This window comes from Helianthus annuus, chromosome 13 (genome assembly GCF_002127325.2).
Source record: "Helianthus annuus cultivar XRQ/B chromosome 13, HanXRQr2.0-SUNRISE, whole genome shotgun sequence".
In the NCBI taxonomy this organism is placed as follows: Eukaryota; Viridiplantae; Streptophyta; class Magnoliopsida; order Asterales; family Asteraceae; genus Helianthus; species Helianthus annuus.
The window spans coordinates 120,587,029-120,604,870 of NC_035445.2; the positions used below are offsets into that span (position 1 = coordinate 120,587,029).

The 17,842-nt window shown below is 38.7% G+C and overlaps 2 protein-coding genes across 2 annotated transcripts; one reads left to right on the forward strand and one right to left on the reverse strand.

Moving 5' to 3' along the window:
* Positions 1-2,052: 2,052 nt before the first annotated feature.
* LOC110901616 lies at positions 2,053-2,520 on the forward strand. Its single transcript, XM_022148427.1, has one exon. It carries the CDS (start codon positions 2,053-2,055, stop codon positions 2,518-2,520), a length of 468 nt encoding a protein of 155 aa, XP_022004119.1.
* Positions 2,521-8,443: 5,923 nt separating this feature from the next.
* Positions 8,444-10,302, reverse strand: LOC110899215 (CASP-like protein 1). Its single transcript, XM_022146088.2, has 3 exons — positions 9,993-10,302; positions 8,873-9,002; positions 8,444-8,781 (listed from the first exon to the last, which is right to left on the reverse strand). Exons 1-3 carry the CDS (start codon positions 10,265-10,267, stop codon positions 8,554-8,556), a joined length of 633 nt encoding a protein of 210 aa, XP_022001780.1. The 5' UTR covers positions 10,268-10,302; the 3' UTR covers positions 8,444-8,553.
* Between the last annotated feature and the right edge of the window lie 7,540 nt (positions 10,303-17,842).

A 17,842-nucleotide genomic window follows, 5' to 3' on the forward strand; every position in this document is an offset into this window, starting at 1 on the left:
CACATATTTGTGACTGAATTTTAGCATCTCAAATTTTGTGATTGTTTTGCGACCAAGCTAATAACGGTAGCTAACTTTGCAACCAATATGATCACGGTTACAGGTCAGTTGCAAATATCTTAGTTTCTAGTAGTGTATAATACAAGAAACCGGAAACGTGCAAACTTAATGAAATAATACTACAACTTAAATATGGAAGATAATCATATACCATACAATAATAGAAAGACGTGTAACTAAAAAAATATAAGGTTACAGAAAATAAAAATCGAGACACAATGTAACAACATGAATAGTCGCATGTGAGCCAATGATCCTTTGGTGGAGTGGTGGAAAGAACCTTGTGCCATGAGAGTGGCGCCGGTTCGATCCCCACTTCCATCAAAGGTGAGGCATTGGGGTTTTCCCCAACCCAATGATGGTTTGGACTCCGGTTCGAGCCTGAGGGAACCCGAGTTTTCTACTAGGGTGCATTTACTCCAGCGAGTCGGTCAGTCTCGACAGGCGGCGGCTCGTGTGGAGGGTGCAACTTCTGTCAAGTGACAGGGGGCCTGAAATTTTCTCGGGGAAAGCCAAATGTCCCATTCTACTGAGGCGTGGATCCGGTTAAGACAACATAGTCCTCGGGACAGAATGAGACGGGGCCAGGATTTCTGGCGTGAATGATCCGTCTGTTGAGAAATTCACCTTTAAAAAAAAAAAAAAAATAGTCGCATGTGAAAGCGACACGACACGTGTCAAGGAACTGAATTTGTTTCATTTAATGAATTGTGTTATCGTTGAGGTTTGCATGAAATAACGTTGCTTCTAGGCAAAGACAAAGTACTTATGAAACAATGGGGATAGTGAAAATGGGCTTTCCGATCGCTTAAGTTTATTCAATTATTTATTACTAATATATTATTTATTGGAAAATATGGTTTTTAGTGAAATAATTAAATGTATTCAATTATTTATTACTAAAACTATTATATTTATTATTTATTGGATTTGTGTTTTTTTTACCAGAGGTTCGTAGCAAAGCAAAGTATGTTCAAAAAAAGATAAAATTAATGAGATATCGATATTGAAAATTGGGTGTTTGAAACGGAAATAGTATGAGAAATTGGTGAGAACTTGTCTCGCATAGGAGGATGGTAGAACCTTGAATTGGTATTTAAGTGGGAGGCACATATTTTTGAACACCTCTGCACACAACGTTAACGATGGGCGCAATGGTGGTTTACTTTACATTTGTACTTTTGAAGGCTCATTTTAATAAAAGTAATCCAAACTCTGGTGACTGGTTGGAATATGGGTCAGATTCAGATATGGATCATGGAGCAAGTAATGGTGGGCCAAGTCAGAACTAAATTCCTATTCTCATGCATGCAATCACGTGACATCTTATCTTTACTTTTACTGTTTAAAGTTTGAATTATCTGTTGAATAAAGCCTATGGTTGAGTCTATGAGTCTTGCTGATTTTTCTGTCTTTCAGTTTATTTCCGTTGGATAATTTTAGTATTTAAAGGGTCCTTTGTTCATTGTGATTGTATGCAACTTTTCTGAGATAATAAAAAGCCCTATTGCTCTTGTCTTCAATACTTGTTAACCTTTTGTTCTTCTTTATTGTATCTCTAATACCAACAGTGGTATCAGAGCACAATCAAGCTCTTGTTTCTTTTATCTTTCACAAACCCACTCCATGGCTGAACAAACCGGAACGTTACCCACTGCTCCAACCCCGATTCCCATGTTCAAGGGTGAAGGATATGAATACTGGAGTATAAGAATGGAAACTATCTTGATGTCTCGTGATCTGTGGGACATGGTCGAATCTGGTGTGAATCAAAGTGAAATTGATGCCGGAAGACTGAAGGCTATGAAAAAGAAAGATGCTCATGCCATGGTAATCATCCAACAGGGAGTTCATGACATGTTGTTCTCAAGAATTGTTGCTGCTGACTCTGCTAAAGAGAGTTGGGAAATCTTACGTATGGAGTTCCAAGACGATAACCAGGTAAAAGCTGTAAAATTATAGGGGCTACGAAGGGAATTTGAAAACCTGTCCATGAGAGATGGAGAACAGGTAGGAGATTATTTCTCTCGGGTGATGTCGATCGTGAGTCAGAAGAGAGTTTTTGGTGAGAAAGTTGCTGATCAAATCATTGTGGAGAAGATCTTGCGTAGTATGTCCCCCAAGTTTGATCACGTGGTGCCATCTATTGAGGTATCCTTTGACTTATCCAAATTATCGCCTGTAAAATTAATGGGATCACTCCAATCACAGGAAGAAAGAATTAATAGACGGTCTCAGGACATAGTTGAAGAAAATGATGAACATGCTCTTCAAGTTTTTCAAGATAACAATCCGGCTTCTAGGTTTAATACTTATAAAGGTCGAGGCAGAGCTCTCCACGTGGGAGAGGCCGAGGTGGTCGTGGTTTTGATAGAAGCAAAGTTCCACAATGTCATGTGTGCAATAAGTTTGGTCACGTTAAAAGGGATTGTTGGTATAATACCGAAGATGCCCAAGTGAACCTAGCCACAAATCCTACTGAAAAGAAGGAAGAAGACCCACAAGAAGAGCAACACTTGTTCATGATAATGGAAAAGCCATTAATGTTGATGACAAACACCCAAACTCACGACAACTTCAACAGTCTATGGTTCGTTGACTTTGGTTGCTCGAACCACATGATGGGAACCAAGTCAATCTTCACGAATCTAGATGAAACATTTAAGTTGGATGTGCAGTTGGGTGATAAAAAGAAGCTGGCCATTGAAGGTAAAGGAACAGTGAAGATCGATACAGGAAGAGGAGGACATAAGTTATTAAGTGATGTTTATTATGCACCCAAACTTGAGTATAACTTACTTAGTGTGGGTCAACTTATGAAGAAAGGTTATGCCCTCCATTTTGAAAATGGAAGATATGTTATCTCTCAAAGAGGTGTGACTCTCATGAAAATTCATGTTTCCAGTAATAACATGTTCTTGTTAGATGCCACCAAGGCTGAAGTATGCAGTAAAGATGATGCTAAGATGATCACTTCTCAACTGTGGCACCTAAGGTATGGACACTTGAATTATGCCAGTCTCAAGACTTTACATGATAAACACATGGTAATTGGTTTGCCTACTATTAAGACTACACCTCACTGTGAGGGGTGTCTTATGGGAAAGCAAACTAAATTACCCTTTCAGTCTAAGTCTTGGAGAGCCACTAAAAGGTTAGAACTAATCCATGCAGATTTATATGGCCCTATGCAAGTGCCGAGTCTTGGCCAAAGTCATTACTACTTGTTTGTAGATGATTTCACCAGGATGTGCTAGGTATATTTCTTGGCTAAGAAATCAAAGGCATTTGAGAAGTTTAACGTATTTCAAAAGTTAGTAGAAAAGCAAAGTGAAAGGTCAATCAAAGTGCTTAGAACCAATAGAGGTGGTGAGTTCACCTCCAACCAGTTTAATGCTTATTGTGAAGAGATGGGAATTAGACGTGAGCTAACAATACCATACACTCCCGAACATAATGGAGTTGTAGAACGAAAAAACAGAACCATTATGGGATTTGCTAGAATGTTGAAAGATAAGGAGCTTCCAAATTTTCTGTGGGCGGAAGCAGTGGCAACGGTTGTGTATTTAATGAATCGATCACCAACTGTTGTGGTTGATGGTCTGACTCCATTAGAAGCTTGGTGTGGAGAAAAACCAAATGTTGAGAAATTACGTGTATTTGGGTGTGTGGCATACACTCTTACAAAATCCCAAGGAAGGAGAAAGTTAGATATCAGAGGTGAAAATGTATTTTTATTGGCTATGCAAATCAAGGTACTGGATACAGGTTATATAATCCAGTCACTAAGGTATTTCAAACTCAAAAACACGTTGAGTGCTTGGAAGAAGTAAAGTGGGATTGGTCTAGTAATAAAGTAGAAAGTCAAACTTATGCTGCTTATTATGTAGATCCATTCCCTATGGAGGCTAGTAATGCTAGTGTATCTGCACATGGGGACACAAGTGATGCAACCTTTTCAAGTAATTCAACTCATGAGGCTTTAGACCAAGGGGTATGGGGGCCGGCTTAGGCCCGTCTTAGGCCGGCGCCGGTCCCCCACACCGCCCCCCTTGGCTTGTGATGTTAAAACCGGCATGCTGAAGATGGGGAAGACGGGCCATGATTTTGAATATATAGCCGTTGAACGGCTATATGTATTTAATAAAAAAAATTCCTTTTTTCTATAAAACCATTCCATTTTATACCATTTTTCATCACTTTCTCCCCACTTTCAACCCAAAACACTCTCATTTTTATACCACTATTTTATAAAAAAAAATATATTTTCATCCACAATGGCATCTAATTCTTGGTGGTCCTCGGGTTCTTCGGACGAAGAGGAGATGATTTTCGCAAACACTGTAGTAAAGGCGGCGCAGATTCTTACGGAGGAGGAAGAGGAAGAGGAAGACGACTCGTCTGAAACCGTTATTACCAGACGAATACGGGTTAACAGAGACCGCGAAGGTTTGTCATTAATAAATTTTATTATCCTTATTCCTTATTTACTCGTATTTATATATTTTTTTACGACTGGAGCGCACGAGAAATTGGTGAACGATTATTTTTCGGATGCACCCCTTTACAACGCCGACATTTTCAAATGAAGGTTCCGAATGAGTCGCCGGTTATTCACACGGATTGCTGATGATTTGGCCGGGGTAGACCCGTTTTTCACGCAACGACCCGATGCTCGGAATTATGAAGGGTTCACCACGTTACAAAAGTGTACTGCGGTCATTCGCCAACTGGCATACGGGACAGTGGCCGACGCTTTGGACGAGTACTTACAGATGTCGGCAAGAACTACACGGGAATGTTTGTATCGGTTTTGCCATAATGTGGTGAAACTGTATAGCAAAATATATTTGCGGAAACCAAACGTGTATGATGTTCAACAGTTGTATCAAGCTCATGAAGCACGGCACGGGTTTCCGGGAATTCTTGGTAGCATTGATTGTATGCATTGGGCGTGGCATAACTGCCTGAATGCATGGCGCGGCCAATACACGCGAGGTGATCACAGCCATCCAACCTTAATACTTGAGGCCATGGCGTCACAAGATTTGTGGATCTGGCATTCTTTCTTTGGTCTCCCAGGTTCACTCAACGACCTCAACGTGCTATACCAATCGGCGATCTTTAGCGATGTCGTTAATGGAACCGGTCCGGACATCCGTTTTACAGTTTCTGGGGTTGAGTATAGACGCGGGTATTATCTTGCTGACGGAATATATCCGTCTTGGTCTACAATTGTCAAGACTATTCCATTTCCCGAGGACGAAAAAAGGAAAAAATTCGCCAAGCGTCAAGAAGCTGCAAGAAAAGACATCGAACGTTGTTTTGGTGTTTTAAAAAAATGGGCCATCATTCAACAACCGGCATGCGCGTTCACACCGAAGAGGTTGCGCCTTTGTATGTACGCTTGCCTTTTGCTCCATAACATGATTATTGAAGACGAAGGTCGGGCGATTTGTGAGTATGATGAGAATGCATCTTACGGGAATACTGTCCCGGTAGAGCCGACGCAACAGGATTTAAACTCGTTCGCGCTAATCAACGACTATGCGCATGCAAACCTTCAACAGGATTTGGTAGAACATATATGGAACAATGCAAACGACGCGGACGGTGACGAAGACGAAGACGAGTAGTGTAGTTTTTTTTAAATTTTTAAATGTTGTCTTTTTTTATAAATTTATGTGGTGTAATTTTTTTAGGTCATGTAATTTTTATTTATGTTATGTAATGGATTTTATGTCTTATTTTTAAATATTGAATTGTCTTTATAAAGTTAAACAAATAAAAAAGTAAAACAAATAAAAAAGTTAAACAATAAAAATTAAACATTAAAAAATTATGTGGGGTAGCCCCATCATCCACCCCCCTCAAATTGGGAGGAGGCCCATCCTCCATGAGACGGTGATGTGGCGCCTACGTGGCGGCCCATCCTCATGAGGAAGAGCCTCCCCATTCCCACTAGTCTTACAATCTCCTGTACAAGGTACTAGTCCTCAAGTCTCATCAACTTTGCATGTAACCTCTAGTACTAGTGATAAGTCAACATCTGCTAGTACAGCTACCTCACCTATATTGAGGACTAAGTCCTTGAATGATGTGTATGATGCAACCACTCCCATAAACATGGCTCCTGACTTCTACACATGCCAATTTGCACTAAATGTTTCGGATCCTCAAACCTTTGATGAGGCTGTCACTAAACAAGAATGGAGAAAGGTAATGGAATGTGAGTTGGAGGCAATAGAAAAGAACAAGACCTGGGAGCTCGTGGATCTTCCTCCTGGTAAGAACTTAGTTGGTGTAAAATGGTTAGTTAAAACCAAGATTGGACCTGATCGAAGTGTGTTGAGGCATAAGGCACGACTCGTAGCCAAGGGGTATTCTCAGAAAAAAGGTATCGATTATCAGGAGACCTTTGCTCCTGTTATTCGATTTGAAACTATTCATATAGTCTTGTCTATTGCAGCCCTTAAAGGTTGGAAGCTTTACCAACTGGATGTGAAGACGGCATTTCTTAATGGCAATTTGGACGAAGAAATTTATGTGGAACAACCGGAAGGTTTTGAGGTTCATAAAGGTAAAGTGTACCTGATCAAGAAAGCAAAGAGCTTTATGGACTTAAACAGTCACCAAGGGCGTGGTATTCAAAGATAGACTCCTACTTCACTATGCATGGTTATGTTAGAAGTGAAAACGAACCAACGTTGTACGTAAAGAAGACTAGCATACATGATGTCATTTATGTATGTTTGTACGTGGATGACATTGTTTATACAAGTCCGAATCCAGCTCTTCTGAATGAATTTAGGGAAGGTATGATGGCTTCTTTTGAAATGACTGATTTGGGTTTGCTAACTTATTTTTTTGGGTCTGGAGATATGTCAATCAAGTCATGGAATTTTTCTTTCACAAGAAAAGTATGTTGCTGATCTGTTTTCAAAGGCAGGTATGCTGCAATGCAAACCTGAAATAACTCCCATGAATTCTAATGAAAAACTCCAAATGGAAGATCATTCAGAAAAGGTTGATGCCGAGTTCTGCAGAAGTATGGTTGGCAGTCTTATTTATCTCACTCACTCTCGGCCAGATATAGCTCATGCGGTTAGCCTGGTGTCACGTTTTATGCAAAGTCCATCATGTCTTCATCTTGGTGCAGTAAAAAGAATTTTGAGGTATGTAGCTGGCTCAATAAAGTTTGGATTGTTATTTGCTAAAGGTGAACTTAATCAAGAGGTGAAGCTAGTTAGTCATTCAGATAGTGACTGGGGAGGTTGTATTGATGATCGAAAAAGCATTTCTGCCAATGTGTTTTCTCTTGGCAGTGCTGCAATTACATGGAGTACCAAGAAGCAAGGAACGGTTGCGTTATCAATCACTGGAGCAGAGTACATAGCTGCGACCGTAGCCACTTGCCAAGCAATTTGGTTAAGACGTATTCTAGAAGATCTTCACTTCAAACAAGTAGGTGCTACAATCACTTTTTGTGACAATCAATCTACTATCAGCCTTTCAAGGAATCCAGTGATGCATAATAGATCAAAACACATTGAGTTGAAACATCACTTCATTCGTGAGATGGTCAAGCAGGACTGCAGGAGGAAGTTATGCTAGAGTTTTGTAACCCAAGAAGTCAAGTAGCTGACATCCTTACTAAAGCATTATCCAGGGAAAAATTTGTGTTCTTCAGAAAGATGCTTGGAGTCAAGGAGTTTGAATTATCGGGGGGTAATAAAATTAATCCAAACTCTGGTGACTGGTTGGAATATGGGTCAGATTCAGATATGGATCATGATTCAGATATGGATCATGGAGCAAGTAATGGTGGGCCAAGTCAGAACTAAATTCCTATTCTCATGCATGCAATCACGTGACATCTTATCTTTACTTTTACTGTTTAAAGTTTGAATTATCTGTTGAATAAAGCCTATGGCTGAGTCTATGACTCTTGCTGATTTTTCTGTCTTTCAGTTTATTTCCGTTGGATAATTTTAGTATTTAAAAGGTTCTTTGTTCATTGTGATTGTATGCAACTTTTCTGAGATAATAAAAAGCCCTATTGCTCTTGTCTTCAATACTTGTTAACCTTTTGTTCTTCTTTATTGTATCTCTAATACCAACACATTTGACATAGCAGTTAGCAGTTGCTACTGCTAGGGTTCCTACTAAGCTGCTGATGAAGCTTAGTAGAAGTAGTCGTGGAGTCCGTTGCCATTAATGGTCAGCAAGTTCTTGAGGGGAAAACGCGTTCTCTAAGTGGATACTCGCAATCTGTTTTAAGGGAGCCGTATTCAGCACGAATCCACAGGAAAAAACCGCCTTCTGAATTTTTGTTTTTCTTTTATCCCAGTTGTTACCAGTACTGTAAATTAATTCCATTTCCTTCCATATTGTAACTTATTTAAAAGTATTTATATCAATTTTACCAACAGTTATCTTACAAGTAAAAGTAACATGAATTTATACATGATCAGAGGTACATATTTTTTCGATCTATGGCCTTGCAATCTTCTTCGAGAGCACGTAAACCGATAGCCAAACGAACAGTAGAAGCGTAATGGAGGATATTAGTGACAGAAGAATAGAGGTTCCAAAGTGAATACAGTATGAATCATATTTATCACAGATCTTGTTCCATCTGCTATGAGAGTTCCCTTTCAGTCCAACGTATCCAACTCCTCCTGATGCACCTGTTGCTGCAGCCACAATGCCCAGTAGCAGCTGCAACATATAGATTTATATATAAGTTGGGTTTTTTTTTTAATTTGTTATGCATCGATGATGCTGAGAAGAGTATGGTTCGAAATAATACCGAATCGAGTATAACGAAATGGAATTTTAGCTTTGCGGAGGTTTCTCCTGGCTTCAATAAGGCCAAAACCGAGATTACACCAGTAATGATGCTGTACAAAGCAGCTACCGAGAGTGCTGCTACAAAGTATCTGCAAGATAACAAAAATAGTAAAGGTTGGTGAATTAAAAGGAAAGCTGCTGAAAACAATGATATAACATTTCGACAGAAATTTGCGACCGACCGAACAGTCGCAACTCTGTCGCAAGTACACTTTGCGATGAAGTCGCGATGAAATTTGTTTTGTCTTTTTGTCGCTAAACACCTGTGATGGTACTTGCGTGAAAAGTTTACAATTTATGTTGTCGCTACCTCTGCGACACTTTTCATACAGCCTTTCCCGACGGAATTCCGATGGTATTGCAATGGATATAGTGTATGCTATGAATTTACGACAGGGGATGTTTGGGACTGAAGTTCGTAGCAGTTTTGTAACCGAACAGTTCTGTCACGAACCCGGTGAAAATTAGCGACAGGTAGAAATTTAGCGACGGTAGATTCTGTTGCAAAATTTGTCGCAAAATTAGTAATGGGCATGTCGCTGAATGATGACAGAATATGCTTGTCGGAATTTCTGTCCCCTAAATTTGTTGCTAAACCAGAAAAATCTGTTGCTAAAATATTGTTTACAACAAAAACAGTTAATGTTAAAGACTACAACAAGACGGCTTTAGTTCCGTCCCTAAATCAGTTTCATATCATTGTTGTTAGCAGCTTTCAATCAACATACTCAGTAAATCCCACCAATAGCAAAGCTAAGGTAGGGTCTGAGGAGTGTAAGATGTAGACAACTTCACCTCTACACCCTATAGGAATAAAGAAGTTGGGGGGAGGGGTGTGGCAAAGGTGAAAGTATACTAATTTTAACGTAATTTTGCTAATTTTATGGTTGATAGCCGAAAGACAAGGGAGTACATGCACTAATTGGCTTTTGTCCCAATTGTTGAGTGTTATGTAGAGACTGTGTACATCTTACTCTCCTCATACCCTACCTTAGTTTTGCTATTTGTGAGATTTACCGAGTATGATGTTGATGATGTTAGCAGCTTAAAAAAAAAAGAAAAAGAAAAAAAAAACTTACACAAAAGCTGGGGAGTGACTAAATTTCGCATCCCTTGATATTACGACGCCCGGGGCGACTAGAATTTGTTTGGTTTGTTTAGAAGTGACCATGACAACGATACTGGTTACCGCGGTCGCAAACAGCAAGACCCTCAAGAGCAGATCAACCACCGCATGTTTCTTCAAGCTACGATGACCTAAACTATACTCCGTCGGTGGTGCAGCTGACGTTTTTAGTGGTACCTCCATGCTTACAGTGGCATGTTGAGGAGTTGTGGTGTCACTGGATGCCATTGTTGCGAGAATGTATATAGCTAGATTATAATAACTGAGTAAAGTTGGTTGTTTTTTTAAGTGTGGTTGGAAGAGCATAATTATACAAGATTAGGTCAACTAAATTGGCAACATATTGGTAGTATTTTCACACACGTATGTGAATTTTAAGTTTTAGCGTGTGAAAACAGATTTTTGTTTTCTTGGTCAACAAGGGATTACCAGATTTGTAAATAGGGGTTGCTTAGGTGAATACACTATTGATCACTTGGGTTTTATAGTCTAGTGGCATCTTGAGGGTTAAGTCTTGGATTCCACTCCCACAAAAAAGAGGTTTTTTCCCATATTTATTGGGTTTCCCCCTGAATTGGTGTGAAAACAGATTTTTTTTTTTTTTTGGTCAACAAGGGATTACGAGATTAGGGGTTGCTTAGGTGAAGGCACAATTGATCATTTGAACGTAAGTTAGATTGTTTAAATGTGGTTGGCGGATGGCTTATTTATTGGCTTTTTTTTTTGGGTAAAGCTTATTTATTGGCTTTCTTCTTTTACTAAGTCTATCTCCAACGCTGGAGAAAAAGAAAGATCCGTCCCTGCCCTTGATGATGTGGCTAAATGACATGGATGAGAGAGAGTGAAAAAACTCTAAAGCTAAGGGCGATGCCTGTTGCAGAGGAGGGGAAGAATGGCTGTTGTTGTGAGAGAGGAGACGGGGACCACTGTATTGACGCCCGTTGCAGAAGATGGAGATAATGGGAGGGCAGCTGAGGTGGCCCGGGCGGGAGATAAAGGGCGGACACTTGCGTTGTGGATAGTCTAACCAGCCGGCTCCTTCGGTAACTGTTTGTGAATTGTTTTGGGAGTATGTTTAGACCAGGCATAGTGGAGTTTTTTTACGTTTTTCCAAAAAAAAAAAAACCCCCACCACGCCCTTCCATTCCCTCCCCCCCCCCCCCTCCCCAGGGGCGTTTTTGTTGCGAATTTGGGTTGGGGCGTTCCAAATTAAACGTCGGGTGAAGAAATCTTGGGCCAATCAGACCATTCCACGGTTGGATGTATAAATATTGCATAAATATGGGTAATGATTGAATGTGGGTTATGGGGGGTTATGGGGCATTATACCACTACACCCGTTTTAAGATAATGCCCACATGCTGACTAGACTGTGATATGGCGCAAAACACCTAAGAGTATAGACATTTTCTTCCTCTCCCACCATACATGGTCTTATGCTCATTTATTTACATTTGATTAAACGTTCGAAAATGAGCATGACTTGTTTGTAAACCTTTGCTTATTTTCTTCGGTTTATTTTCATTTGCTTATGTTTGTCTAACTCAATTTATTAGTTAGTTATTAGTAATACTAATTAATTGGTCCATCATGCATCAACACGCCATCTCAATTACATTTTCGAAATCAAGCATTGTGTAATCGATAGATGAACGAGCAAACAATGTTGGGAATTCGAAGTCAATCTCATGGCATCATGCATGGAGGCGGCTAGTAGATAATGATCAACTCGAGTTAAGGAGTTGTAAGATAAACATTACTAATTAATTAGTGGATTATTATCTAAGTATCCTATTTGTGTCACGTTAGGATGTGTGTTTAGACAATTATCATGTAATTAATTAAGGAATATTGGATTTTAATAAGACTAAATTACAGAAATCAACATTTATGTTATACTCAAACTACACTTTGTACCTTTCACTATGAAATTGACAAAAATCAACCTTTATGTTCATGTTTTGCTACAAAGTATAACCTTTAACACAAACGATGTTAGTTTTCTTGGTTAACTGCCCTCACATGCATTGCATGTGAGGGTATTACTGGCATTTCCCATTTCCCATATGTATTTTATATTAATTATTAATATTTATATAACTCAGCTTACCTACCCCCACCTCTCTCTCTCTCTCTCTCTCTCTCTCTCTCTCTCTCTCTCTCTCTCTCTCTCTCTCTCTAAGAAAACCTTCAAATTCATCCATTCATCCATGACATAACAGAAAATCAACATCTGATTCCTTCTCCTAACTCAATTCGTCGCTACTTTCTCAGATCTAAATCCTTTTGATTCACTGTTTACGGAAATGGTTGCAATTTCTTCCAGGCCTTGTACCGTTGAAGAGATCTTCAAGGATTACAACGCTCATTGTGTCGGAATCGTTCGAGCTCTCACTTACGGTATTGGTTTTTTTTTTTTTTTTTTTTTTGCGTTTTTTGTAGCTTTTGACTTTGTTTAGTTGCTGATTTTTTATTGTTTGTTGTTGCGGATGTTGAAGAATTCTACGTAACTTGTGATCCAGGTTTAGTTTCATGTTTAAATGCATTTGTGTGATTTTTGAGCGATTTTTGTGACAACCGGCAAAATTTCAGGTTAATCCGTACGATCTAATCACTATTTATTAATTAAATTTTGTGCATTTAGACTTAATTATATTATTAATTGAGTCCATAAAGTCTAGCAATGTCCGGGTAAATGCATGGGTTTGCATTTGATGTCGTTTGGTATCATCTTATCGCTTCATGTAGCGATAAGAGTATGTAAATAAAAAAAATAGAACGAGCGTTGGTGGATTATCCGGTACATTATAAAAGATGCTGACACGGTTCCAATATGCCTAGAACTGTAAAATTTATGGCATTATTATGTGTTTGGCACAAGTAATATATAAAACTTGTTTCGGATAAGAAAGTATCATAGAATAGTTATTTGATGTATCGCGTCAATGTTATTTTAATCGTGTTCTAACATCTATACATTCCACCAAACAAAAAAAAAAATCTATTGTTTAATCATTATTGTCTGATGATAATTAAACTAGATTAGAGTTTTAACTAACTCTAAACATTCTAATTAGACTAAGCACCTAAATATCTAGAAATACCATTCTTGCAAGTGTACAACCAAGTAAAAAAAAAAAAAACAAATCAATTTACACCCACATGCCATACGTCCAACCCATCTCCCCCATTTCCCTATTACCTAATGATTTGATGTTAGTAAAATTTTTGTCAAAAGAAGTATGGTGTAACATGTGTTAGGTATAACTCTTCATAACACTCAAACTAAGAAAATAAGCTCACTCATTTTCACCCTTAAACTTTCGGCTGGACACCCACATTCCTCTCAATTTTTTTTTAACTACCACTACACACATAACTACACTAGAATTCTACCAAGTGTTGAGATTGGGAAGATTGGAGCAATACCTTGGAGTTTATTGTCAACACCTAAGCTTCTACATTTACTTTCAAGAAGTAATCTTTCCTAGTTTTAGACTAGTGGTAAGGATCTTATTTATACCTTGTTTATATACCCATTTAATATCTATTTGTGCAAGTTGTCACCGAATGAGATGTTAAAAAGTATTTTGTTAAACAAGTAAAGTTGATGATAAAAGAAATGAAGGCTTTCCAAGTGTATAAATATATGGTGTTTGTGTTTATGTTCTTACTAGTTATAAAAAAATGATTTTTAGATATTTGCATGTAACATGATGTTAGTTATAAGTCATGGGTGTGTAAGATGTTGTTATATGAGATTATGTCTAAAATGTAAGTAAAATATATGTAGAGAGTTTGCGGGATGTATGATGATCTTAAAAGTGGTACTTGTATATATAAGTGTTAAAATCAATCTTAGTGTGTTAAAATATAGTTTAACATATTTAATGGTGAATCTCATATGTTAAGATTTGGAAGATATTAAAAATGAGTTATTGTATGATATAACCTGATTAAGTATTCTTTTAGGAGTTAAAAATAACTTAATAAGAGGAAAGTGGTGAATTTGGTTTATTAAAGTGTATATTATGTTAATGGTAGAATTTGACATAATATGGTTTAAAAAGGGCAAAGTATATGTTAAGAGTTGATGTTACATATTTAATATCATATGGATTGTTATATGTAAAATAATGATTCGGTATGTCAAGGGTCTTATGATATTTAAAATCGAGACTTTGGAGATTTTTAGTAAAAATTGTCGCTTTATATTAATTTGGCCTTTTCAAAATATACAAGTATTTTAGTACAAAGTATATCATTCCTACAAAAATCGAGTTTGAAAGTATAAACGGCCAAATCTTGATGTCGTTGCCAAAACTATATACATTCTTGCCTACAAGCATTTAAAAATACAAAATATATATTTTTGAATCGTAAAATAATTTGGAACATATTCTCCGCAAAGGGTCAACAAGTCGTATAAGTGCGATCCGTGAAACTTTGTGACTTTTGATGGATTATTTTTTTTATAGTTACGGGTTATCATGTTAATGATGAAACGTGTTTACATGGTTAAGTGCTTGTCATATATAAGTGTACGCATGTATGTGAATAAGTGTATACAGTATGTGAGCAAAATGTTCGTGTCAACGAACGAGTTTTCGATAAATATATAATTAATACTAAAGACATTATTTTCTGACTATTTATCGTAATCGGAGCGTATATTTATTTTAATAATAAATATATATGCACATTTTTGGTCGAGTTCGACATACGGATTTTGTGGTCGTCAAACCATGTGAATAAATATGATATTTAGTTGTAAAATATATATTTACTGGTTTGAATTTGTAGCTCGGGACTAGGTCTCGACATTGTGTGACAATGTGTGAAATATATATATTTCCTGTAATATATATAAATACTTGGGAATTCTCGGATAACCACCCATCAACGCGTCGTAAGAATTAAACATTTTAAATAAAAGGTTAACATCTCATTTTGTCTAAACAAGTTTGGTGAACGACTTGTCGAGTAGACACATATTTAGACCTAGTGTCTTATTGAATTAGGACACGTGTAGGTCGGGAATTATTTTGGACATTTGGTCTTGCTAGCATACGCACGGAACGCAATTTGTGAGTCTTCACGGCCCCTTTTACTTATTTAAATGTTGATTTAATCGGGGGAAAGTCATGCTTGGTTACGGGGTATGGTAGTGGGAATGAAATCCATTTTTGTCTATTTTGTGCGCATAAGTTGGTTGGTTTTAGAGCTCGGAAGTCCTCGTGTTATTGTTTCTTTAGTAACCATTAGTCGTGGTAATGACCGCGGAACAGTCGAATAGATCTATTGGGTTTAACGAGCCCCGCTCCTGGTCGGTCGTGACCCTGTGGGAGTGCAATTGTGTCCAAATATTCTTAGACATCGTCATGGTGCACGATGTGGCGAGGCATCATCGTTATGGTTTGGTTACGGGCTTATGTCGGCACATGTATCACGGTTTTTGCAAGACCATGATTCGACTTTCGTGATTTCATTAACTACGCATACTAAATTTTTATCAAATGAGTTTAAGTTTCATTTGTGTCATTTAAACCTGTGAACTCACCAGCATTATGTTGACATTTTTAAGCATGATTTTCAGGTAAGTGAAATTTGGTTCGTGGCTTTAAGAAGTTGCATGCATCATGGACGATACCTTTTGGGGGTTTTGCCTTGTATATTTCATCGTATCGGAAATATACTTGACAAATCCTAGGAACTTTATAAACAATATAACTTTTGGTCGTATGTGTTTTTGAAACTGGAAGTTGTGTAAACTAAATATATTGCTATGGTTTGTAAACTTTAAACTTCGGTATCGTTGATGCTTAATCATATTAGTTGTTTGCTTATCGTATGCTTGAAATCCTTTCATGGTCGCACCTTGCGTTTCCGCCTTCGGCGGGGTGGGACAGATTGGTATCAGAGCCTCGATTATAGCGAACTAGGATTCGGTCTCGAGTCTAGACTATAATCTCATATCTAGGTGCCACGCATTAAACGTTTTCACTTGCCTGAAAAGTTTCATTGCATTGCATCACGTTCATGGTTGGGTCTACGAGTCGTAGGCGGGATTCATGGTTTAGTCTACTTAGTGTAGAAAGGAGTTTTGGGTATACATGGTTTGGTCTATATTGTATAGGCAAGTTATTTGGTTCATGTGGAGGGTTTTGTGATTTATATACATATATATAATTTATATATACATGTGTTTGTACGGATTATCTTGCCAGGTCACAATGTCGTCAGCTTCAGATCCTATCGACATTTCAGATTCAGACGAGGGGATCATTGACCTCGTGTCCGATGAGGAGGTGATCGAGTTGGAGTCGGATGATGAGCCCGCTATGGAAGTAGTGCCGGAGACGGATACTGAGCCGGAGGAGGATCCGGACTACGTGTCTGTCGATGTGCTGAGTGGCGTTAGTGGTGAGGGGGAGATAATAGCCTTAGGTGGCCCTGTGCTGATGGATGATATTCTCGATCTGGGGGATGTTCTAGTCCCTGGTGTAGTTGTCGTAGGTCACCCCGATGGACACCTTATTATTGACATCCCTCCCCTTGCGATTGAGGTCCCTCGTGTTGATGTCCCTGCTGGTGGGGACAAGGTTCCAGTGTTTCATGTTGATCATGTCGACGATGACATAGGAGTGGGCGAGGCGTTTGATATTGCGATTCTAGAGGTCTCTTCCCCAGTTGTGTCCGTCATGGACATTTCATCTTCCGACACTACTGATAGTGTATCTTCTTCTGCTCTTAGAGCCGTAGGTCCTAGTGCTCACGCTACGGACTGTGGCACTGCTGTAGAGCTTATAGCTCCCACTACTCTCGAGATGGGTGGACCGTCTCGCGCTATTCTTGCTCAAGTCGATGATGAGAGAGTTAGCGAGCCCAGGAGGGAGATTCCTTCTGTTTTTGAGATTGGAGGACCTTCATGTCCCGCTACAGCCAGCCCTTTCATTGAGAGATTCCGAGCTGCTGGCTTTCTTGTGCCCCCAAAGCTCGAGACGGGCGGACCTTCTCGACCCCCAACCACCATGTCTCCTTCTGATCCTTGCTACCGTTCTCCCATGTTTCCACCCACCCTCGAGAAGAGGATAGATTCTATTGAGATGCTCCTACATGTGTTTATGCATAGGATTGATAGGGAGTTGGATGTTATACGACAGCGAAGAATCAACGATGCCGAACAGGTGATTATCCTCACTTCAGCTTCAGCACGCCACGATGTGACTTTTGGTATGACAGATTCTAAGATTTCAGAGGTTCAGGCTAGGGTGACTACACTCGCTCATGGGATGAGAGTTATCGAGGAGGACTTAGCTAGAGTCAGGGCGGCACTCGAGACACGACCACCCCAGCCCCCACCCCAGTAGTTGTGATGTGATGATCTTACTTTTGGTTACGAAGATTGCTCGTGGAAGAAACTTTACCTTTTTGTATATTGTCTAAACTTGTAAGCCAAGGTGATGTAGCCTTGAGCTCTTTTGGATCCTTCACGAAACAATGTAACAAGTTTGAATGATATGTAAATTATGGTATTTTATTTTGATGCGTTGTATTTTGTTCTTTTCATGATTATTATGATGTTGTGGTTGTTATGGTGTGGTACTTGTATGACACTGCAATTGTTATGATGGTGATTAATCATATAATTTTTATTACTCGTGCACTCATGATTGTTAGTGATACTTGTCAATGTCATCATATGGTTATTAAGAACGGTTGTATTCTTATATTCGTACATGGTTGGCAATATTTGTTGAAATATATGTCTAAAATTCTTTTGATATTTTACATCAGAATACC

Coding starts and splice junctions, on each gene's coding strand:
- LOC110901616 (XM_022148427.1), top strand. CDS start 2,053: ATGAGAGATGGAGAACAGGTAGGAGATTATTTCTCTCGGGTGATGTCG.
- LOC110899215 (XM_022146088.2), bottom strand. CDS start 10,267: ATGGCATCCAGTGACACCACAACTCCTCAACATGCCACTGTAAGCATG. Junction 9,003..9,992: donor AGTCACTCCCCAGCTTTTGT/GTAAGTTTTTTT, acceptor GTTATCTTGCAG/ATACTTTGTAGCAGCACTCT. Junction 8,782..8,872: donor ATTTCGTTATACTCGATTCG/GTATTATTTCGA, acceptor TATATGTTGCAG/CTGCTACTGGGCATTGTGGC.